The sequence below is a fragment of the Rousettus aegyptiacus genome, unplaced genomic scaffold (assembly GCF_014176215.1).
Source record: "Rousettus aegyptiacus isolate mRouAeg1 unplaced genomic scaffold, mRouAeg1.p scaffold_m13_p_14, whole genome shotgun sequence".
Lineage (NCBI taxonomy): Eukaryota > Metazoa > Chordata > Mammalia > Chiroptera > Pteropodidae > Rousettus > Rousettus aegyptiacus.
The window spans coordinates 41,094,557-41,122,346 of record NW_023416289.1 but is presented as its reverse complement, the minus strand read 5'-3'; the positions used below and the strand labels follow the sequence as shown (position 1 = coordinate 41,122,346).

The following is a 27,790-nucleotide window of genomic DNA, read 5'->3' as shown; positions in this document are numbered from 1 at the left end:
GTGCAGGCCCTTCTCATGAACAGAGATGAAAAATCCCTACACGAACTGTACCAAGATTGATCAGGAATTATCAAGTTCAGTTGGGGTCCAAGGAATGCACGGTGGGTTTAAGACTCAAGTATCAACCACTGCCTTTTATACATCAACAGATTAATGAGAAAATACTGTGTGGTGATAAGAAGAGAAGCAAATGGCCTTTGGTGAAATTCCGCATCCACTCGGTTTTGGACAATGCAGACACGGATGGGAAATAGCAAGAAGAGGGGGACTCCTTAGCCTGATGAAGGTACCTACAGACCTGCGGCAGGCACCACACTCACTGGAGGATCCCCAGAAGCATCACTTTCATCAGGAGCGAGGCAAGGCTGTCTGTGTTGGCCACATAGACTCCAACCCTCCGGGCCTCAGCCTCCTATGAGAGCTTTTGCTTGGCTTCACTCATGAGGACAGCTCAAGGGGAGGGCCAAAGCCACAGTCGGGGCTGGTGCGTGGAAGCCCTGCTTGGGGTGAGAGTGTCCTAAAGAGACATGGGCCTCAGGGAGTGCAGCTTCCGTGGACAGGAGAACCAGGCTCCGGGTTCTGACCTCAGACCAAAGACCTGACACACAGAAGGTTTCCTGAATGCACCAGAGATAAAGGGGCCACCAGGAGACACTCTGCTTGTTGCAGATTGGCAGAAAACAAGGAACAAGTGTGAGCTTCCTATTCCAAGGCCCACAAGTGACCCAGAGCTCGCCTCCTGCAGCAGCAGCCTGAGTGAGCACACAGCTAAGCTGGAGACTAATGGGGGTGGGGTGGACATGCTCCTCTCTAGCAGGAGGACCTGCAAGGTCTCAAACAAAGGGTGCGGATGTCTGATCCTGTGATGAGGATGACAGGGACAGACAGGTAAGCGGAGTAACTCAACCCTTCAGGGCCACAGACTCACTGTCATTTACCCCAGTGCTCACGCACAGGGTGGGGGCATCTGGGTGCTGAGTGTCCAGCCCGCACTGCCCAATGTCCCTGGAACCAGCTCCCTCTCCACTGGGATGGTCCCGGGTCACCAGTCCATGCTGTCGCATCCTCCCATGTGAAGTTCTGCCTTGAGGACCCCAATTCTGTCGCAGGAGCATCACCCCGAGCAAATCTAAGGAGTATTTGAGGGCTGGGTTTGCAGCAATAAAAACTTCTGCATTTATTTGTCTCAGATGATGGAAAAGGTCTACAGAAGATCAAGAAGGAGCACGAGTGCCTCCTAGTGGACCATTTCTGCTATAAGAGAAACCCGAGGTGCAGGAGACTTGAGTCGCTATGGCTGACCTTGGACTAAGGACATCTACAGGTTCAGGAGGACTGGAACTGAAGATGCAAGAGGAGGGGAGCCTGGAGATGGGTGCACGGTCGGGAGAGATGAGATCTGTAGGGTGAGGGGACGCCTCCTGGGAACGCTAGGGGAAGGGCACAGAGCAGGGCTCTTGGTCTCTTCAGCATTGACATTTGGGGCTGGAAGTTCTTATTGCGGGGCCTGACTTGTGTCCTCTAGGATAATTAGCTCCATCCAAGGGCCTCTCTGCCCACTAGATCCCAGTGGCACTCATCATGCCCTCATGTAAAGAACATTTTCTCTGACTTCGTTGTACGGGGAAAGGGGAGAGCAGGTGCTACAATCACCCAGCTTGAGAACCCCTGATACGCACTAGTCTGTACATCGACCAAGCAAATGGAATCCTATACCTCTCAGCGTGTGAATAAGAAAAAACCAGACATTTTTAATATATAAGAAAGATATTTTTAATCAATTAAAAGTTGGTTGATCTGTTGAAGGCTTATTGAGAGGTGATTAACAGATGGCTGCCTGTATTTCACCAGCTAGAAGACTGGGGGTATTCAAAGAGCGTAGCCACAAATCAGGATGACACCAATAAGCTGTACTTCGCAGTCAGATGAGGGAAATTCTGTAGACACCGGGGAGAGAAAATACAAGATAATAAATTTACATGGCATGTCTACTCCAATGTTTTTACCATATGAAGAGGCATCATAGTTGTGAATGCAAAGTCCTTATTATCATTTGAAAGAAACGGCTTATTTAAAAAATTCTATTATAAGCGTTTATATTTTCAGGATCATAAATCGTGTGATCATTCCTTAAATATGAATTTACCCCCAAAAAACAGATTTAATCAATTTCCGGATAGGGTCATGATCTCAGTCCCAGCACCTGTGGGCTGACAGCACCCTGCCCCCCCCACCCCCCGCCAATACTGGGCCCCTCTCTGAACATCAGTAGACTTTGCTGCACCCTCATTAGGGGGAATGAAGGGTCTTGGTAGGCTCCTCACCTTCCTCCCTCCACCTCTTGACTCTGAGCAGAACCTGCTGTCAACTCTTGAGTGTGATACTTAAGTTACTGGCCTCTACTTTGTCCTTCATCAACCTCAACAGTGTGACAGCCACAGACAGCCTTCTGCATGTAATTTTGAAAAAGTTCTCAAAAACAGTTGCCCTCACCCACCTTGAACACACTTCCATCTTGAGTGCCCTCATCCTTATCCAGCAGCATTGGGACACTTTTTTTGGTAGTCAGATGTTTTCCAACTCTGTGGAAATGTGCGACTCTCCTATGTGTATAGGACTGACAATTAGAAATGGACAGAGAAACAACATTAGTGTTCACAGAAGATGAACTTATGAAAGCTTAAAATCATAGGCGAGTCAAGATAAAGTTGACGTTCCTGAGCTAAAACATGGATGGGTTCAGCCTTCATCATTTCCTAAGAGCTAAAATGCAAAACGTGACATTAACAATGACCCAGAAAAATAAAACAAGCATCACAGTTACTGATATAAATGGTTATTTTCCTTAGACATTCTAGTGCATTGTTTTCATTTTACAGTGATACAAGAGCGCCCTTCTGTCAAGAGCTATCTCCAGTTTTGTGACTTGGTAGGAATTATCACCATCCCCCCCCCCCCACTAGAGGCAGCTCCCAGGCTCTCCAGTAGATACCACCACCTCACACCAGCAGCAGGACTAACTGGGGCTCGAGGTTTCCTGGTCCTCAAGACAGAGGAGGTCCCCCCCAGGGCTGTCCCTGCGACCTGATGTTCTTGGCTCCTCAGCGCCAATTGGAAGGCAGAACCCCTTTGCCCAAGAGTCCATCACACTCTTGGTGACTCAATCTCAACCTTCTCTCAGCGTCTGGAGACATCAGGAAGCTCTGACCCCGCTCTCAGCTGTTAGGGCGGCTCCTGGGCGCGCCAGGCCACCACGACCACCCGCCAAAGTGCCCCCGGACGGGACCGCCAGTCCATCACCAAAATTGGGAGGCGCTTTCCCACAAGGCGCCACGATCCCATGAGTTGTTACCTGGTCATTCTCTCTGTGGTGTAAAAATCAGGTTGCGTTTCCACCGCTTTAACCAAAGCCAGGTTCATGCGTTTATTTCCTGTGTCTTTTCTGTGTGTCTCAATGCGCCCCCTGGAGGGAACGAGGAGAACTGTGCCTTTATCAGGAGCTGCACCTGGGACACAGGAAGGGTCACATGAGGCCCAAGGTCTGGTCGCTGTGCCAGGAGCCTGTGGAGGGGATTCCTTGCCAAGGCCTAGGGCAGGGCAAGGAAGGAGTCAGAGGTTGACAAGGAGCCCGCATGAGACCAAGAGGCAGAGACGGAGCCAGCATCAGGGATAACCCCTGAAGAGTTAGGGGAGGTCCCTTTCTGTGCCCAGCGTGGGACTCTGAACAGCCTCCCTCCAGTCACGATATCTGTGAGGGTGAGACACACTCAGATGGGATATCATGTTTCCCTGCCTTCACCCCCAACAGATGCTTGATGAACACGTGTTAAATGGATGAAGGAAACCACACAGTGGAGGACTGTCATCACATTGACTCCTGCAGGTCAGACCATGTTCCTTAAAGACACAGGGACACAGATGTCAGCACAGCTGGAGGTCAGTTCGTGCCCGTGGCTGTCCCAGGGATGGAACTTTACCCATCTCACTGTCAGGAGGGAGGCCAGGGACCCCCTAACAGTGAGGGAATGATCCCTCTTCATTCCCAGAAAACCACAGCCTTCCCGTCTGACCTTGGGAGAGAGATTTTGTCTCCCCAGGGGGCATGGGCAGCAGCCTTTGTCCTTCCTCTTCTCCAAGAGACCTGACCTGGGAGAAACTCTGGATCCTCCTCCACGCTGAGCTACCACAGGGGAGGGGGAAACCCACCCTGACCTCAATGATGTCAGGGTGTGACGCCCTGTTCCCAGGGTCCCTGGTCCCTGAAGTCATCTCACCAGCCCCTGGTATCCAAGGATCAAGGGAACTTCCCATGCAGGATGGGGCAGGACAAACCAGGAGCTCCATTTGCTTCCATCTCAGAGGCTCTGATGGTACCTCAGGGCCCTCCCTTCACCCCAGGGTGCCTCGGCTCAGTCTCCACATGGAGCTGCACCAGCTCCGGGGCTCTGTTAAAAGGCCTAGAGCAGGTGAAAGACAGAGACACAGGTGACCTTTAACAGTGTTCAGGGAAACACAGGGCACTGTGGGGACCAACCTTTCAGCCCAGTATCCCATCCTGAAATCAAAAGACCCCTCACTGGAGCCTTCCTTTGAAAACTCAAAGGCAGAGAGTTCCTCCTGAAACAGCATATCCCCTTAGGCAGACCATTTTCCTGACACTGAACCCATAACCCTCTGGATAATGCCTGTCCTCTTTCTGGGCTAACTCTGCACTCGGATGAAGTCAGGCGGTCTGGGAGCCACACTGACCGGGACCCAGGCTGACCAGCCCTTCAGCACCGAGGTCAGAACTCACTTCTGGCAGGGCTCGGGGTCAACTTGCACCCTCGGGACCCTGGTCAGCATCCCTAGTGCAGAGCCCGACATTGGGTGATATTGCACTACATTACAGAAATGTAGACAGAACATAAACGGGGAGGCGAGAGAGGGTCCTGGGCTGAGACCTCGCCCCTGGATTCCCATGACCGAGGAAGTGCCCTTTCCGCCGGCAGAGTCAGCGTACCGGGAAGAAGGACAGCCTGTCCCGAGAATTGGGACAGCTGTGCCTGTGTGTCTCTGAAGCCCACGCTTCTCTCACAGATGAAGCAGACACACACACGTGGAGCCCCCTCAAAACCTGCTCCCAAAGGGCGCGTCCCCTGGAGAGGCACCTGCTGGCTGGCGAGAGGACTGTTCCCTGGGAGGGGCAGGAGGGTGGGAGACACAGACTTGTCGTCCTGGGGACGACAAGGCTGGGAGAGGGGACAGAGGGCTTCTATTTGGACCTGAGGGGAGAGGACATGGGAGCAAAGCAATACAGGGGAGGGGACTCACCAAAAGAAAAATCTCATGATCTACAAGTGCTGAGGGGCAGGAAAACCTCAGAGAGGGTAAGTTTGACAAGCTATTCATCACTGAATGGTAATTTCTGAAAACTGTGGTAATAAGAACAATTTATGTTGGGGCAACACCAGGAAAAGCTTAACCAGGGGCTCTACACATTGTCCTTACCACCAGCTCCAGAAAGGGGCAGATACTCAGCAGGAAGTGGAGGGCTCTGGAAACACGCGTTCATTCACCCTCAGGTGTTTGCAGCCTGTTGCAGGCACTGGGGGTGCAATGAGATCAGACAACCCGTGCCCTCACTGAGGTCACGTTCCATGGGGAGGAGACAGACAAGGAAAGGTCTAGAATATGATGTCAGGTACCCACAAGTGTCATGAAGGGAACAGAGCAGGGAAAGTTCAGAAAGTGAAGATGGAGGGACTTTAGAGGAGGTGGTCAGGGAAGGTGTCTCCCACAGACATCCCTGAGTATTAGGGGTCTGAGGGCAGTGAGGGGGTGAGCCAGACAGACACCTGGGGAAGAGTATCTGAAACAGAAAATACCAAGTTCAGAGATGCTGACGTAATGATGGTCATGCTGCTGACCTCGACCAAAGGAGAAACACACGTCCTCAGAAACACACACACACACACACACACACACACACACACACACACACACACACGAACACCAGGGCTGAAAGATGAAGAAAACTTCTAACACACTGGACCCTCATCTTTCCATCCCAATGCATGAATCCAAATATTGATCAATTTCTGTCTTCCCTCCTAGTCTCACTCTTAACCTTCTGGAACCTGCCCACCACTGCCAAACTCACTCTGAATCTCTGCCATCCAATTTGCCAAAGAGAAGGATGTGCTTCTCCTTGTCCACAATCTGCCTGAGAGGCTTGCAGGCTATGCGTGGTACAAAGGAATAGACTGCATATGTAAAAGACAGTCAAGAAAGTATCCTAGGGCCTGCACACAGTGGTGGAAAGACAATTGGGGCCCCCTGGCATCATTGAGGTCAGGGTGGGTTTCCCCCTCCCCTGTGGTAGCTCAGCGTGGAGGAGGATCCAGAGTTTCTCCCAGGTCAGGTCTCTTGGAGAAGAGGAAGGACAAAGGCTGTTGCCCATGCCCCCTGGGGAGACAAAATCTCTCTCCCAAGGTCAGACGGGAAGGCTGTGGTTTTCTGGGAATGAAGAGGGATCATTCCCTCACTGTTAGGGGGTCCCTGGCCTCCCTCCTGATAGTGAGATGGGTAAAGTTCCATCCCTGGGACAGCCACGGGCACGAACTGACCTCCAGCTGTGCTGACATCTGTGTCCCTGTGTCTATAAGGAACATGGTCTGACCTGCAGGAGTCAATGTGATGACAGTCCTCGACTGTGTGGTTCCTCTCTGTCCTCTGGGTGTCGGGTAGGGAATTCTACTACACACACACAGGATCGGCAGCCCTGGACTCTGCCTCCATCTCCCCTACATTGCGTCCCACGCTGGGGGTAGAGCACTGAGTGCAGGACACACACAGTGGAGACACACTTCCTAGGATCAGAGCTCCCTTCCCAGATTCCAGCCCCTGCAGGCATTCACCGCAGGGGGAAGGACCAGTCTGATGGGAGCAGCTCAGCAGAGGGAGACCAGTCTCAGTCCAGCCCTGGGCCCCTCCCATGACCATGACCCTGAGAAAGACCCTGTAGTCACAGCCTAGCCTGAGGGGCCCCCTGGGATCCACACGGAGCAGCTCAGCCCGGGCAGCTCCTCCCCAGACCCATGTCCCAGGGCTCCTGACTCCCTGGGAGCCTGTGCCAGGTGAGGTTTGGCACCCTTGGCAGAGCTGAGTGGGAGCAAAGCTGTCCCAGGCACGTGACTGACATGGCTCAGCCCAAGAGCCACGTCAGAGCACAGGTGTTGCCTGGTCCTTCACCTGAGACTCTGTGTGGCAAGCACAGATGGACAAAGTTGCTGGGCCATCAGCCGACTGCTCTGGTGGGATTGGGAAACTCCCGAGGAAGGTCCGAGTCCCCAGGGAGGGACAGAGGAGAGAAAAGGTTCTGACAGCCCCTCGTCCCCCAGAATGAGCTCAGGGGACCTTCTGTCATGGAGGCAAATAATGATATGGGGGCAGCGCCTCCATACTAAGCTTTAGGTCAAGTATTTGGAGATATTTTTAGGTTAATTCACAGACAACACGGTAATCCAGAGTTCATACACCATTAACTCGATTTTATTCAGGGTAGACTGAGGCACAGAGAGATACATTCACTGAACTAGGGTCACACAGACCATAAGCAGCAGATCAGGGTCACTCGAGGTCAGTCAGCAGCCAAAGCCTCATCATCTCCTCCACTCCAGGGCACTTGTTAGGTGTGTATGAATCTAATTAATTTAGATCAGCCATTAATTTAGGTCCTTTCTCTCAAGATTCCACAGCTCAGAGGGAGAGATTCTGGTCTGGGAAGTGAAAGCAAATGGAGGATTATTCCGTGTTTACCCTAGAATCCAATTACCTGAGTCACAATCAGAGTCAGTGCTGGGAACACCCAGGCCATCCCAGCAGGTGGCCCATCCTCACCTCCCTGCACAGGACTCAAATCACTTATTTGTTTCCTGATGGGTTGGTGTTACTCCCGCTGCATACAAAGGAAAGGACTTTCCCTCTCACTCCCCACTCCACACCTGCAACCAGCTCAGGGCCCAACACGTAACAAACACTCAAGTGTTCTGATGAAGGAGGAAGGAATGAAGGGGAATGTACAAGAGAATGAACAAATGAGTGAATGATTCATAATCTCTGCAGAGACGGGCACATGGTTACAGAGTCTTATAAGGTTCTAGCCATATCTGTCCCTGTCCCTCCAGGGGCTGGACCCTCGTTCCATCCCTCTGACCACCTGCTCCTAAAGCCTCTCAAGGAGCCAAGTTTCAGGCCGTGGGAGGGTTTTCCTGCCCTTGCTGGTCCTGCACTGGGGCAGCCGTGGGGTCTCTGAGTCACCTGTAACCCCCAGTGCTCACTGCCATGAACAGTTCTGGCTCTCTGCCCCTCCCATGACCCTCACCTGCCTCCTCCTTCACTCCAGCCACACTGCCCTGCTCTGCTCTGCTTCCTCCTCCTGGAAGCCTCCCTGGATTCTCCCACTAAACTCTGTGGACGGGGCCACCCTCCCGGGCAAGAGGAAAGGACACAGAAGTCAGCCAGAGCAGCAGCCCTGGGCTCCATCATGAGTCAGTGTCCCAGGTCACCATGAGAACGAGCTCCTACTGTGCCCGTCCAGGGCTCCCTCCCTCCCCGATGCCAACAGGAGGAACAGGCCACGTGACAGGGACTGGGACCCCTTGATCCGCTCTGTTTGACTCAACCAGGGAGTCAAAGGCAGAAGGGACAGGTCTCAGTCTTAAAAAGCTCTCTGGCTCACTTCGCCCTGAATCATGACTCACATCCTCATCCTATGGAGACTCCCATTCCTCCCAGTGGCTCCTGGGAACATCCTTAGGTGGCGCCGGCGACCCTGTGCTGTATGACAGATTTACTATTTCACGCCTTCGTGTCCTCACAGTGGCACCTTTACCACGGGTAGGGCCTTTTCCAACACTGAGATCACCAGCCACTCTCCTTTCACCCAGACACTGCCCAAATTGGATGAATTTGATCAAACTCTAGTTCTGTCTCCTGAGTTAGAGAGAAAAGTAAGGACACCTGCCTCTAGCCCAAAAAGGGGCTGCTCCCCATTTGCCCGACTGTCCCTAGAAACCGGTGACAGGGACCTGCTTCCTAAATCTACTAACATACACGTGTCACTTCTAATTTGTTATCATGCCTCCCTTTCTACAGCAGACACACCTAGACTTCCCCTCCATCACTCCTGTCCTCTTACCAGGCTCACACTCTCTCTCTCCCCAGGGAGTCACTGCTTTCAAACACAATGTGGCATCTTCCTTGATCACAGTGTGACCCTGGATGGACTGCAGAACCTGGTCTGAAACCTTCAGAGCTCTCTAGAGAGACAGTCCTCCAGAAACTGGTCTGAGCTCTTCACAGCATTAACAGCATTCTCTACATTTTCTTTCATAGTTAAACTTCTACTGTGGTCTCTGTTTCATAACTGTCATTATGAATGGTTGGTGAAGGTCGGACACCAGACACATCCCCTTCACACTGGTCAGCCTATCTGCATCAGAAAACACAAACACGCATTTCAGGAAAGATCACCATGGTCCTCACCGCCCTCTGCAGGGGGACAGGGACATTAAGGACCAAGGGCAGAGAGCGTGGTTCTGCTCCAAAGCCAGCCAGCCCCAGCCGCCCCCTCGCTCTCTTCCCGTCATTTCCAGCCCTGACTCTGTCCCACCCTTTCTGGGGTCACTGTTTCATGTCAGCCACCTGAACAAACTGTCCCATGGGAGACAGTGCCATCTGAGTCCTGAGCTGACCTCCAGGCTTGCTCCTGGTCGCCCAGGGGTCACTTCTGCTCAAACACCGACTCCCAGGCCAGGCAATCAGCTGGTCGGCGAAGAACCAGGTGACATGCGAGGTGAGTAGGTTCCCTGACTCCAGGTCCTATGTCTTTCCACGAACCAATGCTGCTAATCTACTGACACTTGACAAAGTCTGTGCCTTTTACCAGACATAGAGCTGGTGGCCCTACGTTCTCCTCACGCTTTTGTCATGTGAAATGCAGACCTGCCTTATTTTTTGAATGACTTGGGCTGGCTGAGAGGTGACCGATGCCAACCCAACTCTGCCTGAAGATGCCTTGGGAGGAAGCAAAGGTCCCACACAGGGCAACATTCTCTCTGTTATCTGCACAGAGAGAGCTACCCACACCCAACGTCACAAGCAACAACTCTTGACTCCGTGGAGAACAAGGACCCTGTAGTGTTAATGTGTGAAACTCAGACTCAGGACACCACCAAACTATGGTTGATCAACCATCAGAGTGTCTCAGACAGCAACCGGCTGGAGCTGTCCTAGCACAACAGGACTCTCACTTTACTCCATGTCACAAGGAATGACACAGGACCCTATGAGTGTGTAGCCCAGAACCTAGTGAGTGCCAGTCACAGTGACCCATTCCACCTGAATGTCCTCCCTGAGTAACTTCTGTTCCTACTTGGCCCAGGCTGCCCACCCAAAGCCACACTGCCAGAGGCTAGGCTACTTCTGTCCCTCTCAGTTCCAAGTACACAGACCCTCACTTCAGACTCACAGGCTGGCCATGGCTTCCTGTCTTTGGCAAATCCAGGTGGGCCCAGCCCTGCGACAATACTAGTTGGAGACAGGCTGCTCCTGTCTCGAGAGACTCAGGGTCAATCACCTGTCATGGGAAACAAGTTAATGTCTCAGGCTCAGTTAACAGAGAGTTTTATGGCCCAGACTTTTTGAAAACAAGACCATAACCCAGCTCAGAGAGACATTGTGGCCCTTGTACAAATAAGGAGCTTCCCCTTCCCTCTTATTGCATCATGTTGGCTCTGTTCTCTTTGCTCCAGATGGCCCGGAGACCCCCACCATTCCCCCCTCGTACCCCTGATACAGTTCCGGAGCAAGCCTCAGTCTCTCCTGCCACACGGACTCTAACATGCCCACACAGTATCCTTGGCTCATCAATGGGAGGCCCCAGCAGCCCACACAGGAGCTCTTTATCCCCCACATCACTGCAAATGACAGTGGATCCTATTCCTGCCTCGTTCATAACTCTGACACTGGCCTCCATAGGACCACAGTCAAAATTATCACAGTCTCTAGTAAGCGGCTCCCTGGACCGTCAGCACCAGCTCTAGGGTGGAGGTCTGTCCGATTTTCAGAAAAGAGTCTGGAAGAAGTTACTTCCCATTTGCTAGTGTCACAAGCAAATTATGAGTCTGTCCCCGAACTCTCCCACTACGTCTCCACAGACCCTCTCTCTCCTTGCTCCTGACTTCACAAGACAGACGTGGGTCCAGCCTGCAATGTGCGGGGAGGTGCTTCTCTCGGCCCCAGAAAGCCCCTTGTGGTGGAGGGAGCTCTGCAGATGGAGACCCTTATTTAGCCTACTACAGTATTAAAACCACTTCGAATGCTTACTCTTTACGTATGAGAAATGTAGCTCTTGTAGCTGCAGTGGGCCATCTCTCCCCAGCCCTGTATCGGGGTCATGTGGCCCCTCAGTCCCTCCTGCATTTCCACTATTAGTCTTCATGGCGCCAAAACATTGGCTAGAAAAAAATGAAACGTAACTAATTTCCTGTGGGGGGTTAAGGGATGGAATTTGAAACATGACTAGGACTTTCTGTGAGAGGTTAAACATACTGCATGCAGTACCTCCCAGTCTGAAATATGCCTAACTTCCTGTGAGGTTGGTGAGGCTGGGTGGGACGGTGGTAAGGGCTATAGCAAGGCTGACCGCACTGCAACAAGTCAGACCTTGCGGTGAAAGCACAGGAACCACACGCTACTTAATTTCTTTGGATCTGTTTACTTCATTTAGCAAGGACAAGGCCATGGATTCTCTAGTGGAAACAGCGGCTGTTCGGCTCAGTGAGTACATATGTAATTTTGTAACAGAGCCATTAGTGTCAAACGGAAGGGAGCAAGCCCACTGGGTCCTGAAACCACTGTTAAAATTTGTCATCAAGAAGATGCTAATATATGTAATTGAAGAATGGCTTCAGCTATATGCAACAAATAACAGGAGAGATGTTTAAAAAAAACATCGCCGATTTCTTTCGCAAGTGATTCTGCTGTAATTTTTTGCTTATGAATCCAGTTTGCACCTACATATTCCTCGTCAATTCTTTTTTTTTTTATTTTACTTTTCTTCATGAATTCTTAAAAGATTACCTGACCTATTATTTTTATAAGACGATAGGTCATGAATACTTAACAGAGGAGATTGTGGCTTAATTACTAAATATAAATTCCACATTTTATAATAACGATCGACGGGAGGACACAAAGATTCCTGACATAACTTCCTGGACTGATTCCTCAACTGTGATTTCATCAACTGCTCGGGCAAAAATTCGATACTCAACTTTGCTTTCATCATGGTCCTACTCCATCCACCTTCCTAAGAAAAAGAACTTGAAAAAGAGAAGAACTGCCCAACAATAATGTGGCCTCAGGCCTGATTCTGCGGTTACTTTCTTCTCATTTTGGGGTGAGTCTCTGGTGGGGCTCCTAGCAGGACGGTGCTCCCGATCTGGAGAGAACCCCCGAGGAGCAGGGCGGACATCTCCATAAGGCCAGGAGGTACCAGGGGTGTGAGCCTGGATGCGGTGTAGAGGAGGGGAGAGGTTTCAAAGGTAAAATGCTGGAATTGAGTCCGGGGGAGGATTTGAAAACTTCCCGTTTCGGTATGAGGAAGAGGTGCCCGCGGCATTACAACATGGCGCCCGGGAGAGGACAGGAAAAAGAAAGAAGTGGCAGGAGGAAGAGGAGGAGCGAGCAGGGGAAGAGGAGGAGCGAGGAGAAGGGCGAGGAGGAGGAAGAGGGCACTGTCGGGAGCGAGGGGAGAAATAATCAAGGGCGTAGATGTAAAATGGCCCAGCCGAGGCAGCCAGCTGAGTGACCAGGGCCCGGCGCGGGTGACGGGGACAGGAAGCCTTCAAGGGACACATTACTTCGGGACAGTGCGACCGCGACCCCTGTGCTTGAGGTACCCACAGAAGGTAAAAGACAGATCTTGGACACCCCAGATGGGCAAGGGCGTGGTCTGAAACAAGCCTCGGAGCTGCTCTCAGGGAGCCCCTTAGACAGTTTCCACGGCGCAGGATGCATTGAAAGTGTGAACAAACAACCCCAATCCCTGAAGAGTAATTCCCCACGTCGCGATTCACCCATCCTCTCCCCTCCCCCAACCCCTCTTAGGTTCTCCTGGGCTCTGGCCCGCAAGGCCCTCCCCCTCCCAATGCTCCATTTTTTAGATTCCTCTGGGCTCCCATCACTCCAAGTCTCCCTGGTCCTTAATCTTTTCCCCCTCGCCCCTCCCCCTTTTCTAGATCCTTCTGTCTTCAGCACACTCCAAGGTCTCTCGGCCCGCAGTCGTTCCCCCTCGCCGCACGCAGGCTCCATAGGCGCCTCGATTCACACACTTACTCACACATCGTGGCCTCTTGCTCACTCGAAAGCGTGGCAGACGGGCACCCTCACGCTCTGAAGTTCACCGACGTGACGTGAGCTTTCGCACCGCGCGACGGAAGACGCTGCAAGCACGCGACCCAGACCCCAGCAAGCCCTCCGGGCAACTGCGCATCTCAGCCTGGCGGCAGCCGGACACCAAATGCCCAGCCCTGGATTTGGAAACTGTTGTGTGTATCTCTTCCGCACCCCAACTTCCCCTAAGCTCAGAAACTCACTTCTGCTCTACACCCCCTGCAGCAACTCCCTTCCTTTTTCGAAAGTGCCAACACCACCGACTCAGGTCCCAACATCGTCTTCCAGTCATGCTCACTCTCTGCATCTCCATCCCCATCTAGAACGAATCTCCGTCTTCAACTCATGTCCTGTGCCCTGTCCTTTGTCAGCCTGTAGCTGCTGGGCCCCTAGAGATTTGTGTCTCTGTGTCCCTTAATCTAACTCGACACACGCAGACACAGAGATACACTCAGCTATACATTCATACCTGTAATCACACACACATGCGCATATAGACACACATATTCACAGACACACAAATACAATTATACATACACACACATAACACACACAGCCCAAAGGACTCTTCCCCTTAAGCTCTGATTCCCTTTCCTCAAAGCCACTTCCCTCTTGGGTGTGTGTAAGCTTCTTCCCTTTTCTTAGTGACCACCTTGACTACGCTATGGTGCCTTCACAATGTCCATCTCCCCTCGTCCAGAACCCCATCTTGCCTGTCACCCCTCACTGCCACTTCTGATTTCCAAAGTAGCTGATATTGTCCCCAAAGTACCTGATAGTTTCCTTTAAAACAGCTCCACAATACAGTGAATGCCTGCGGATTGCCACTCAGCTCCCGTACCCTGAAATGCTCATTCATTCCCTCAATGCACTCCACAGCATAGATTTCCCCTCAGCTGAGCCAAACTCCCTTCTCTAGACCGTCGCCCCATACCCTGTCCTGAGAGCAGCCAGCAGCTAGGGACTGCCTGGCATATGGCTCTGGAGCCCAAGGGGAGTTGACTCTGGGCTGCAGTGTGTACTTCAGAGCCCCCAATGGTCAGGCTGCAGCAGACCCCCAGTCAGACCCAACCCCTCTTGGCACTGCCCAGATTCCCTCTAATATCCCCTTCATGAACCTCCTAAATTCTGTCTCCTGCTCTTTTACTAGGGAAGGTGACCTGAGACCATCGTCCACACCAGCAGTGGTCCTCAGAAGCCAGCCCCGAGTGTAGCGTCTGGGTTGGATCACTCACCACAGGACAGCAGTGAGCACGTCACATGGCCCAGAGGTGTGATGCCAAGTGTGCCAGGTGTCTGACGGCTGTGGAGTTGCAGACATTACATCTGCAGTGTGCTGGCATGGGTACAGGGGGTACACAGCTGGTACACTGTCTCCGGTTTGGGAAAAAGGTCAAGATGAGGAGTGTGGAATTGGATGGCTGATGAAAAGTGCCAGTGAGCATTGACCAGAGTTCAGGTCAGGCTCGGACCTGGCACTCACTGAGCAATCGAAAGCAAAGTATGGGAGTCGAAGGGATCCGTCCTGTCACCCTGCAGCTGAAGGGCAACCAGAGCCGAAGACCTGGCACGCAGAACTGACGTGCAGAAAGCAGACCTCAGCGCAGCTTCCACCTCAGGAAGCGCTCTGTGCCTAAATCAGAGAAGCAGGACCCTCGGACTAGAGGTGGGGTCCTGCGCCTGAACAGATGCACTTGAGAACTTGACTCCAGATTCTCTAAATACTCTGAGCCTGGCAGAGGGTGTCTGTAATAGTTAAAGCTGTAATAGTGTATCAACCTGGCTAGGCTGTGGCATTCAACTCTTTGGTCAACCTCTAGTCTACGTTGCTGTGAAGGCATTTTAAAATGTGATGAGCCATTAAATCAATAGTTTAGGTAAAGCAGATTATCCTCCATAATGTAGTTAGGCCCCATCCAATCAGCTGAAGACCCTAAGAACAGGAGGGGCAACATCAGGGAAGGGGATATGATGAAGGCATAGGTTGGTTTTCGTGCTTTGAAGACAGAAAGGGACCATGAGCCGATGGAAGCAGGTGACCTTTAGAAGCTGGAAAGGCCAGGACACGAATTTGCTCTTAGAGCCTCCAAAAGGAATCAGCCCTGCCCCGACCTTTATTATATTTAAAACTTGTTTCTGTCTACTGATCCTTAGAACAATCAGGTAATAAATTTGTGTTATTTTAATCATTAAGTTTGTGGTGATTTGTTGCAGCAACAATAGGAAACTCACAAGCCCTCCTGTTTTGTTTTGTTTTAAGCCGACAGCACCTGGTCTTCCTAGGTGGTCTCCCATCCAAGTACTAACCAGGTCCGATCCTGCTTAGCAGCCAAAATCAGACGAGATCGGGCATGTTCAGGGCGGCATGGCTGTAGACTCTGCTTCTTGATGTACTATGCCAGTGTCTCAAATGAAGCCAGACAAGACGGCTTTATGAGACAATGCTGGACCCATCCCGAGCTGTGACCATCAGCCTTCTTGGTCACCACACCAACAGTTAGGGCCAAAATCTCAGCATAACCAGAAGAACTTGTTGGGTTGCCTAAAAGGATGAGAGGGATGATAGCACAAAGGAATTACAGAATTTGGCTCTCGTGCACAACAAGGAACAGGAAAGTTTCCTGAGACCCAGGGTTCTGGAAACGCGAAGGAACGGAACCATAAACCTAAATAAGGGAGAGTTTTCAATATGGGACAAACTTCTATCACACAGAATTTAACTCCTTGGCCATTGCCCCAAGGTGTAGCATGGTGACATACGCTTCAAAGCTTAGAAGAAATGAACGTCACAAATAATGAAGTAGAAATGCTCAAAGCGCAGGCTTGGGTTTCGTATAACGATTTATCTGGTCTTCCTCCCTGGCTCCTGGGAGGTAATGTCTAAAACTTTTGGAATTTTCTCAAGATAGCAGGTTCTCTGTACTGCATGAACCTCTTTCATTATGTCTAAGAGGGGCTGATCACCAGAGGGACTAACCAAGTGACAAGGAAGCTGGGGCTCTGAGTCAGCCTGAACTCAGGTTGGCTGCAGGTTGGCTTCTATCGTAAGGCCAGGGATGAAAAAATTGTGCCTACACGATGTACCCCGGTAAACAATCCGGACACGAGGGATGGGGTGGGAGTTCTGGGTGGCGAGTACGTTGGTGCACCAGGAGGGGCTGCGTCCTCACTCCACAGGGAGAAGGTGACAGAGCTTGGCACTTGGAACCCTCCCCGACCTGGCCCTACGCATCTCACCGTTTGGCTGGCTCCAAGCTGTATCCTTGGAAATCCATCAGAAAGATGAATCAGTAAGATTGCATTGACATGGGAGCAAAAACAGTATACATTGACGGCCTGGCCCCACTGTAGTCCCAAGACCTATCTGCACATTCTGCAGAACATCTCATTGATCCATTACATTGATGACAACATAACAGTCAGACCTAATGAACAAGAAGTAGCAGGTATCCTGAATGCCTAGTAAGACGCGTGTGCTCCAAAGGCTCCAAGCGGATGTCAGCTAATATGGATGACTGATAACAATGACGTCCACTGATGGCAATGACACCAGTGACAGCCTCAGATCTAGTAATCATCAGCTTAGAACAAAGCCGGAGAGTTTGGTAGTCTTGAGCACTATCCACATCTGTGACCATTCCGAAATCTGCTGTATCTATCATGTTCTTAGGGCTCCAATAGTCGGGGCATGGAGGCTATAATCTCCAAAAGAGAAGCACATTATTGCACTACGAATCTCCTCTAACCCATGTTGGAGGAATGAAAGATACACTATGCGTGCCACTAGCAGGACCTAATAAGAGAGTAAAAGTGCAGACTCCTGGGGTTCTGGAGCAAGGCCATTCCTCTGCAACAATAGAAAAATAGCTCCCGACACCCTTTTAGGCCCTGGGAGAGAGAGTGTGCCTGAACGTGAGACATAAAGTGACCTGGTAGCCAGAACTTCTCATCATGACCTAGGTTCTATCAGATGCACCAAATCATTAGGTCAGGCAGGCCCAGCACACCTATCAGAAAACTAAAGTGATACATCTAGAATCGGGCATGGGCCCTCTCGACTCACACCTATGGGCTCATGAGAAGGTCTCTACGACCAACTCCGCTGGTGAATTTTATGTATTAACTTGACTGGGCTACCGGGTCCCCAGATATTTAGTTCAACAATTTTCTGGGTGATCTATCTATCTATCATCTATCTATCTGTCATCTATTTACCTATCTATCATCCGTCTATCTATCTATCTTCTATCTATTGGTTTTGTTTCTCTGGAGAACCCTGGCTAATACACCAGCCGACAAAGCAGGAAAAGGCCTGAGTTGTTTGCAGGTAGAACTTCGGGAACTGCTTTAGGCCAACATGAATAGAGGGCACACTGCAGTCACACCCATGAGCAGCCTTGATAAACAGGCGGCAGGGAGGGGGAGATGGTCCTCACCCACCCCAGTGCTTGCACAATGGGCTCACGAATGTGATAGAGGTGGGCACTATACACAGGCCCCACAGCATGAGTTCTCTCTGCCAAGCTTGTAGAGCCACTGTCATCACGGAATGCCCCGCCTCACAGCAACAAAGACCAACACTGAGCCAGCAATAGGGCACCAAACCTCAAGGAGACCAAACAGCCACTTGATGCCAAGAGCAGTGCGGGACCCTGGCCTACATCACCTTGGACCAAGAACTTACTTTATAGAGAAGGAAAAAGTAGTGAGCACACAACTGTGGGGCCCACAGCAAGTCCTCCATGGCCTGAAAAGGGTGTGGCAGGCAGAGGTTCCCTGTGTTGATGCCCTTCTCGCACGGCCTGTGACTCCATGCACTGGGTCACCCCACGTGTGGATGGTCTCATTCTCCCACTCAGACTCCGATGCCCTACACCGAGTACCTACACGGGGGCGGCTCTCCTCCTTCTGCTTGGGCTCTGACACACAAGGCTGCTCTCCTCAACACACGCATGGACTTGCTGTACTCACCTAATTGAAAGTGGGTGACAGAGTGCTCATCACTTCATTCATCAGCCTATTGGCCAATGACGGCTGGGGAAAGAAGATGATCCACAGAATGGGTCATCCTCCTTACATGATTATTAAAATCCATCTCTGCTGCATCACCCTCTGATGAGCATTCACTAGAGACACAAAGACGGGGCTGTTGTAAATATTCTAGTGCATCTCTTGTGAATACCTGTTCATCTTTCTCTTCAGTATATTTTCAGGAATGGGACCGCAGGGTCATAGGGTGTGTATATGGTCAGTTTAGTAGATCCTTCCAGAAGGTTTTCTAAAGCAGTTGTACCAGTTCACACTCTCACAGACTGTGCGACAATTCCAGCTTCCTCACAATCTCATCAAGTCTGGTATTGCTCATATTTTTTCTTTGAGCTTAAATTACGTTTTACCATAAAAAAAGCAGCAATGCTTCTGTGTCTTTTCCCCGCCTGTATTAGTTTTCTGTGGCTGCTACAACAAACCGCCACAAATGTATGGCTTACAATAACACTGATTTATTCCCTTACAGTTTGGGAAGTCAGAAGTCTAAAATCACGGTGGTAACAGGGCTCTGTTCCTTCTGGAGGCTTCTGGGGAAAACTGTTTTCTCACCTTCTCCACCTTCTCGAGGCCACCGCCTTCCTTGACTTGTGGCCCCACATCGCAGCACTCTGTCATCACCTCATCTCTTCCGAGGTCGTGTCTCCTTCTGTCTCTCTTATAAGGACGTTTGTGATTCCATTTAGGGCTCACCTGGATACTCCACCATAATCTCCGCACCTCAATGTTTTTAACTTAATCACAGCTGCAAAGTCCCCTTTGTAGGAATTACAACACGGTTATCTTTGGAGGTCATTATTTAGCCTGCCGCACTGCCTGTCTCCTGCTCACCGGAATTTGCAGTTTCTCCCCCCTATGGTCCCCTGTGTGGGAACTGCATGTTTCAATGTCCTCTTTAAGAGCGGTCGCCAACCTTTTTGTCAGCAGAGACCAGTGCTCCTATGAGAATCCAATGCCAGATGGTCTGAGGTGGAGCCGAGGCGGTGATGCTGGCGCTGGAGATCGGCTGCAAATACAGATGAAGCTTTGCTGGCCCACCCACCGCTCACCTCCTGCTGTGCAGCCCTGTTCCTAACAGGCCACGGACAGGTACTGGTCCGCGGCCCTGGGGTTGGGGACCCCTACTCTGTAAGACCCTGTTTCTTCCAAGAGCCTCAAAGATGGGTCCCAACTCTCCTCTGCCCAGTCTCTTCTACAGCTGGCGGGAACACAGCAGCCTGTGCTATCGCCATCTGGTGGATGTACGGCGCCACGGCAGGTATGTGTCCAATAGAAATGTAATACGAGCCAGGAAAGTAATTTAAAAATTTTTCTAATAACTATAATAAAAAAAAGGTGAAAACAATTTCAATACTATATTTTATTTAACCTAATGTATCCGAAAATTTGCATTTCAACATGTAATCAACAAAAAAATAATAAGTTTTTTACGTTTCCTTTTTATACCTAAGGCTTTGAAATCTGGTGTGTATTTCACACTTACACCACTTCTCAATTAAGATCAGCCACATTGTGCGTGCTAGGTTGTCACATGTGGCGAGCGGCTACCGTATTAAACAGCACAGCTTTAGCGGAAGACTCAGGGGCAAAGACAGAGAAGGGGAGGGCGGAGGGGCGGGGTCTGAGATGGGATGGAGCCTGGGGGAGGGGACTAAAGGAGAGGCTGACCTGCCGTCCAGGGCAGGCCCTGGCTGTCCAGACATGGCCTTGGTCCCACCACAGTGCCAGGTTCCATGGTGCACATCGGAGACCTGGTTGGAGCCCCACGACTGCCGGGTGACCCTGGGGAGACACAGGCCTCGGTGAAGCTCATCGTAACGGTCTGTAAGATGACGCCCTCCTGAGGGCTGCAGGCACTGGGGCATCCGAAAACCCCCGTCTAGACCCTGCATAGCTCGTGCTTGGCGAGAGTCAGCTACTGTGGCTACTGTCTTTTTTGCTTGGCTTACCTCGTTTTCCCAGAATCCCCTGCTTTTGAACAATGCCTAGCGCAGAGCAAGCACCCAGTAGAATTCGAAGACTGAATGACAGGTAGAGGCCTGGGGCAGAGAGCCGTGGGCCCCCAGCCTCCTACCCCATGTCTGGCTGTCACTTTGAGCTGTGTCTATGCACATGGTACTATGCCGATCACTGCCAATGAGTTATTGTTGAGTCTTAACTCAGCCTGAGCGGTAGGTACCGTAATGATCCCTACTTACCCATGAAGAAACCTAGGCTCGGAGAGGTGGTCACTTACCCAAGTTCACAGAGCCCATAGAGACCTGGTCATCATCCCCTTGACTTCTGACTCACAGGGACCTAGGTGCCCATGTCTACAATTTCTGACTTAACCCACTGGAACCCAGTCACCCAGATTCTGATTCTTGACCCATAGGGACCTGAGGGCATAATCTCCTGACCTGTGATCTGTGGAGACATAGCTACCCAGACTCCTGACCTCTGGGGAACAAGGCCTCCAAACCCTGGCTACTGTCTAAACAATCTCGAATGTCTGATGAGGTCTGAACCAGAGGTTTGTATATTTTCTCAGATTGAGGTGGTGTCAGAGTTGAGGGACCAAGGACTCTGGGTGTCTGGTGCAGGGGACCAGGAGAGGCCCAGCACACCCTAAACACACATCCCGTGCTGAAACAGATGTGCCACCTCTCAGACTCCGTGACCCTGCTCCATGCGCAACAGGAGACACCTTCCGTTAGCATGTCCACAGGTGTGTGAACAGGAGATGGGCCTTGACACACTGCCCACCCATGCAGTCAAGTTGCAACAGAACCACACATGTGAACCTCCCCCAAAATGCACATGGTCCATGTCCCCTTCCTCCAGTCCCCACACAACACTGCTCCCTACCACAGCCCGGCCACAAGTCTCCAGTGCCGACCTCTTGGTCTCCTATGCCTCCCTTCCCACCTGGCCCTCCTCCCCTCCCCACAAGCCTGCCCTGCTCCAGCCCCATCCTAGCCATTTGGGTTCTCTACTCACCAACACTTTAGTTTTTTGAGATATAATTCACACACCACAAAAGTCACCCCTTTTAAAGTGCACAATTCAGTGGTTTATCATGTTAAAACATCTCCACTATCTAATTCCAGAACATTTCATCACCTCAAAGATAAAACCTCCTACATATTAAGCAATCGTTCCCCCACCCTCCCCCAACTCCAGCAACCACTAGCCTACTTCCTCTACGGATTTGACTACTTTTAACATTTCATATAAATGACATCACACTGGCCTCTTTATTTCAGGGTAGTGTTTTCAAAGTTCATCCCTAATGTAGCGTGGATCCGGACTTTATTCCTTTTTATGACTGAATGACATATCAGTGCATGGATACACAGCAGGTGTGAACATCAGCGCTGCTCCTGTTATTTGGCTAGTGTGCACAACTGCTGTCAAAGCATGCACGTCCATTTTCACTTCTCTCGGGTACAGACCTGGGGGTAGAAATGCTGGACGACATGGTACCTTTAGCTTTAATTTTAGAGAAACTGCCAGACGGCAACAGCCCCATTTTACATAGTTTCTCCACATCTTCACCAACTCTTGTTATGTTCTATTTTTCAGATCATAGTGGGGATGAAGTGGTATCTCACTGTGTATTTTATTGTTTTAATTTAGATTAGCCAATTAGGTGTTTGGATTTTATTGAGGTTGAAGTGACTATTGTAAAGAACAGTTCTTAATATTAGTTTTTAATTTTTAATTTTAATTTCTTAATTTTTAATTATTTATTTATTTATCATTGTGTTTTGCATCCTACTGGTGGTGAATCATGGTAACAGCTTTGCGTGTACTTATTGGCCATTTGTGTATCTTCTTTGGAGAAATTTCTCTTCGCCAGCTTTGGTCATTTTTTTAATTAGACTATCTTTTTGTTGCTGTAAGAGCTGTTATGCTTTCTGACACTATATACATTATGACCTTTATCAGATATATTTTTATAAATCTGTTTCCCACACTGTGGGCTCTTTTCACTTTTGATAGTACATTTTGATTCACAAAAGTGCTTAATTTTGATGAGTTCCAATGTATCTACTTTTTCCTTTGGTTGCTTGTAGCCAACCACCACTGTAGACCCCTCTGATCCATCCTCCACACGGCAGCCAGAGGGAGCTTTCTGAGCTTAAGTCACGTCCTCTCCTGCTCAAAACAGTGCCATCTCTGTGATTTAGGACAAAGCTTCTCAAACCGAATAGGCAAAAGAAGCACCTTAGAATCTTGCTAAACGCAGATTCTGATTTGGTAGATCCAGGGCAGGCCCTGAGAATCACCAAGTGATGCTACGGCAGTTTGTGTGTTCCCAACAGGACCACAGCAGTACTTCCTGCTCCACATGCTTCCAGAACCCTGCACTCCCCCATAAAGAGGTGGAGCCCATTTCCCCTTGACTTGAACCCGGGCAGGATTTTGTGATTGCCTCAATGAATGGAATGTGACAAGAGTGACTGTGTGACTTCTGAGGCTTAAATCAGACAAGGTGATGTGGTTCCTGCCTGGCTCTTCTTCGGGGCACTTGCCTTTGGAACCCACCCTCCACTCTGTGTGGAAGCCCAATCTAGCCCACAGGGGGAGAGGACATGGAGAGGAACAGAGGCCCCCATTCAACAGCCAGCATCAATTGCCGGACATGTGAGTGAATGTCCCTTTGGATGATTCCGTAGTAGCTCATCGTGGAGCAGAGATGAGTCGTTGCTGTAGATTGCAGATTCCTGAGCAAAACACAGGCTGTCATTGTATTTAAACAACAGAGTTTGGGGGCTGTTTGTTATGCATCAGCAGATAACTGTAGCCATTCTGATCCCGTTAGTTGACCTAACGTTGAGTAGCCAAGGGGAAGATCACTAGCTCATCTCAGGGCCTTCGCACATGCTGCCTCTCTACTTGTACTCTTCCCATTCTTTCTTTGCTTATTCCTTCAGTTCTGTCCTAAGAACACTTTCCCGGTGTGTCAGCCTGGGCCTGTGGCCTTACCCAAGCCCCGTCAGTCGCCTGTGCCTCCGCCATCCCAGCCTTGGTCCTCTCAGCTGTCCCTGTGTGGTGAGAGTTTTCTCCCCGCTCTGTTGGGCCATGAGCTCCAGGGGGGCAGGCCTGGGGCTGACTTGGCCATCGCCGGATGTAGCTCGGTAAAACTGGCACTGAGGACGGTACAGGTGGGGCTGGCCTCACCCACCCATGTCTCTGAGTGCCACCCCCATAGATGTCACCACTGTGGTCCATGCCATGGCTCAGAGCAACCCCCACCCAGACATCAGGGGCCACATGCCAAGTTGTTCTTGCACAGTGAACATTCCCTCCTAAGTTGTCCCCTCCAGTCTCCACTCAGTGCCTTCCCCTGAACCTCTTCCCCGCCAGGAAACAGAATACTTTGGCATTCATGAAGCGTGGCCCAGACCCTGTGGCCATGGAGCCCCATCTCCCCAGCCCTCGTGACTCCCTCAGCCTGGTTGTAGCTTCCAAGAGACCCAGACTGCCCCAGCCTCTTTCTAGAGTCTCTGCTCACTCACATGCTCTTGGGGTGTCTCTCTGCCTCCCCTGGGTGCTGGGTTCTGACTCTCAGCACTATCCCCAGCTGCCCCAGCGGAGATCCCAGCAGCTGCAGAACTGGCTAAGGTTAGCTAAGAGGGCTAGGTTGGGGGTAAAACCTAAACCCCAAACACCCCTGCACCCATCAGTCTTGGGGGACTCCACTAGACTTGTCTTTTGGAGGAAATCTGCAAGGACAGCGATGAGCACCTCTTCTGCCAGCACCTCACTTCTCTGAGCACATTGTCACCCCACACTGGAAAGTGCTTTAATGGAGAATTACAAAATGTAAGATTGTTTGGTTTTGTGAATGCCCAAATGTCCCCCCTGAAGAAATGTCCCTCCTCAGGTCGGAGCCCTCCACCTGCTGTCTTGGGCGTCTTTTCTGCAAATGTCAACCCGGACAATAGTGACACCTGCAGCTCCGCTTCTCCTCAGCCACCATCGCAGATTCCTCCCTGTCTCCTGCAGGTGGCGCTGTGACACATTCACAGCACATCTGGGAACATCTGTAACCCCCCCTCATCTGCTCACACCCACATTCTGAAACAGTGCTGTGCAACAGAAACACAGCGAGATCTACACACGTGATTTTCAATTTTCTCGTCATATTTTAAAATATAAGAAGAAACAGATGTATGGCCACTTGAAAAGATGCGCTGTGTCTTTAATCATTAGGGAAATACAAATCAAAGCCCCAAGAAGATACCACCTGACACCCATTAGGATGGCTATCTTGAAAAAAAAAAAGAAAGAAAGAAAAGAAAAAGGAAAATAACAAGCGTTGGCAAGGATGTGGAGAAGTTGAAACCCCTGTGCACTGTTTGGTGGGAAGGCCAAAGGGTACCGTCGCCGTGGAAAACAAGTCTGGTGGTTCCGAAAAAAAATTAAAAATAGACATATCATCTGATCCAGCAATCCCATTTCTGTGTAAACACTCAAAAGAATTGAAAGTAGGGACTGGAACAGATATTTATACACCCATATTCATAGCAGTGTTATTCCTAATAGCCAAAAGGCAGAAGCAACTCAAGTGTCCATGGACAGAATGCATTGACAAAATGCGGGATATATACACAATGGGATAGTATTCAGTTTGAAAAAAGAAAACATTCTGACACATGCTAGTCATGGACGAACCCTGAAACATTATTCTACGCGAAATAAGCCAGACACAAAAGGACAAATATGATGTGATCCCACTTGTACACGGTTCCTAGAATGGCCAAATGTATGGAGACCTAGAATGGTGGTTTCTGGGGGCTGGTGGGGCTAGTTTCGGTTCTGCAAAATGAAAAGAGCTCAGAAGTGTATGGCGATGATGGTCGCCCAACCATGTGAATTGCTTAACTAACACTACTGAACTGTACACTTAAAAATAAAATGGTTAATTTTAGTATTATGTATATTTTACCACAGTAAAAAAAAAAAAAATCTTAAACAGGTGAAATTAGTTTTAGTAATATTTTATGTATTCCTATATATTCAAAATAGCATTTTAATATGTAATTAATTTTCAAGATTATTGAAATGTTTGCTCTCATACTGAGCCTTTGAAATTCAGCATTTAGCCTGCATGTTACACTTACACTGTACCTCAATTGAGGCTAGCCATGTTCAAGTGCTCAAAAGCCAATTTGGCCAGTGTATGGCCTTGATCTAAAACTTCATCTGCTCTCACCTCTGTCCTATTTGCAAAGACCCACATCTCCCCCTGCAATACACCTACAGCTCTTCTGCAAATACACCCACAGTTTCTCCACAAACTTCCCACATCATCTTCAAACAAGCCCACAGCTCACAGGCCAAAACCTGAATCTCATCGCAGACATCTTCAGAGAAAAGCACTTGCTCAAGAACACTGTTGGTTCCAAAACACCATCGGCAGGTTGATCTGTCTTGCAAATCCCCCCCTCTTCTTTGCACAAATCAGTATCTCATTCATGTGCCAATGGGAAGCACACCCACAGGGCCTCAGATAGTCATCTCAAAGTCGGGGAGGCCTAGGCTGGAAGCTGAGCAGGAGGCCCCCACCTGTCCTTCCTCCTGCTTCCCAGAGGGCTCTTCATCTTCCTCATCTTTCTCCTCTTCCTCCTCCTCCTCCAGGAAGGTGACCAGTTCCTCCCGCAGCGCCCCCATCTCCAGCCCCAGGCTGCACAGCTGGCCTAACAGCTGGACATCCACCCTGCGGAGGTTCCTCTGCAGGAGAGAAGGGGTGTCAGGGCCTCACAACCCAGAGAGCAATGGCCCCCACAACCTGTGTGGGAGCAAATCCCAGTTCAAATCTTGACAAAAATTCTTCGCTTGAGCAAACTTGTCAGGCTCCTGAACCTTCCCCTAGGCCCATCTGTGCACCTCCCTGTAAAATCCAATTTTATCAAGAACCCCATCCTCTACATCTGAACACCCTCCCGTCTTATCTGGTCAGGTGCCTCACCCTCCACCAGCCCCCAGGTAATGTCTGATCACTCTGGCCTGCCTATCTATCTATCTACCTATCTATCTAGCTATCTAATCATCTATTTCTGCCTCTATTTCGCGATTCCTATCTCTCAATTCCTGTCTTTCAATGTGGTCCTTTCTATTTCCATTCATTCCCACTCATTCATTCATTCATTCATTCATTCTCTCCCCATACCCACCCTATCTCTTGCCTCTCCAAACCCCTCACTCACCAGCTCCTCCCAGATCCACAGCAGACTTTCCCTGGCACCTCCAGTGTCTGCCCCTAGGGACACCAGGGTCTTGCCAGCTTTCTCTGCTTGGGGGACACCTCTCAGGGCCTGAGGGGGTGAGCCCAGCCCTGGGGGCACCAGTCCAGCCTGCCTCAGCTGTCTCCACAGCTCCATAGTTCCTGAGCAGTGGCAGTTAGGAATAGGAAGTAGCAAGGTCCAGAGTGACCCAGCTCCCTGGGGATCTTGGGGGTGGGAGGAGTAAAGGGCAGCGGAAAGAGGGAGGCAGGGTCTGAGATGTCATCTCAAAGTCCATTCTCCACTGAGAATCAGCAGTCTCACGTGCGTGGCTTTTTTCTTTCTTTCTTTCTGAAGTCCCACCTCAACTCTGCTCACAAGGGGCCAACTGCAGCCCCTCTGGTAGAGGTCAAACGCCACCCCTCACTGTGCTTGTATCTGTCCTCATCCTGCCCTCTCCTGGGTCCCTTCCTCCGCTCCTCCTCACCACCGCCCACCTTGGTCCTTGCCTGTCTTATCCGCTCAGGCCATCCCAGGGATCCCTGACCAGTGGGCCTGAGGAGCCAGAGCGGCTCCCAAGAGAACGATCCCTCAGCCAGGACACCTCAGTGTCCAGGCTGCTGGCCCGCAGCTGAGCAATCAGTTCTGCTCCTTAGAGTTGCCCGCAGACATTGTCACTATCAGCGTGGGCCCTGCCAGGGCAAAGGATGGGAGGCGCTGCGGTGTCCCTCTCTGCTGGAGGCACCCCCCACACACACACCCCTCGCCCCGCCCCGTCAGGCCCAGGGTGTTCAGCCTCCATTTGCATGTCAATGGCTCCTAAGTCTCAGAGTCTAGTTCTGACCTTCTTCCTGAACTCCAGACCCCCACTCAGCATCTCCACCTGCTTGTCTCAGGCATTTCAGGGTGAATGTGACCTGAACACAGCTCTCCATTGGGACCTACCCCACTGTATTAGTTCCCCGGTGCTGCTGTAGCAAATTACCACAAATTTAGTGCCTTAAAAGAGCACCGAGTTATTCTCTTACAGTTCTAGAGGTCAGAAGTCTGAAGTGCGTTCACAAGGCTGGGTTCCTTCTGGAGGCTCTAGG

General features: G+C 50.6%; 1 protein-coding gene, 2 long non-coding RNA genes and 1 pseudogene across 4 annotated transcripts; 1 reads left to right on the top strand and 3 right to left on the bottom strand.

Annotated features, from left to right (window-relative positions):
- Window positions 1–1,768: 1,768 nt before the first annotated feature.
- Window positions 1,769–13,494, bottom strand: LOC107505499. The gene is made up of 4 exons (XR_001595716.2): window positions 13,384–13,494; window positions 3,353–3,506; window positions 2,498–2,617; window positions 1,769–1,937 (listed from the first exon to the last, which is right to left on the bottom strand). It is a non-coding gene; the product is annotated as an uncharacterized LOC107505499 (long non-coding RNA).
- On the top strand, window positions 11,723–15,633 carry LOC107505501. 2 transcript variants are annotated; one of them, XR_001595719.2, is made up of 3 exons: window positions 11,723–12,445; window positions 13,287–13,595; window positions 14,591–15,633. It is a non-coding gene; the product is annotated as an uncharacterized LOC107505501 (long non-coding RNA). The 2 variants fall into 2 exon arrangements; XR_001595718.2 differs by lacking the exon at window positions 11,723–12,445 and adding an exon at window positions 12,791–12,956.
- A 65-nt stretch (window positions 15,634–15,698) lies between these two features.
- Window positions 15,699–15,817, bottom strand: LOC118611674 (annotated as a pseudogene).
- An 8,835-nt stretch (window positions 15,818–24,652) lies between these two features.
- ERICH4 (glutamate rich 4) lies at window positions 24,653–26,997 on the bottom strand. Its single transcript, XM_016135688.2, is given in 3 exon segments — window positions 24,653–26,208; window positions 26,685–26,927; window positions 26,929–26,997. Coding segments are annotated over 3 exon segments (537 nt in total). The 3' UTR covers window positions 24,653–25,983.
- Between the last annotated feature and the right edge of the window lie 793 nt (window positions 26,998–27,790).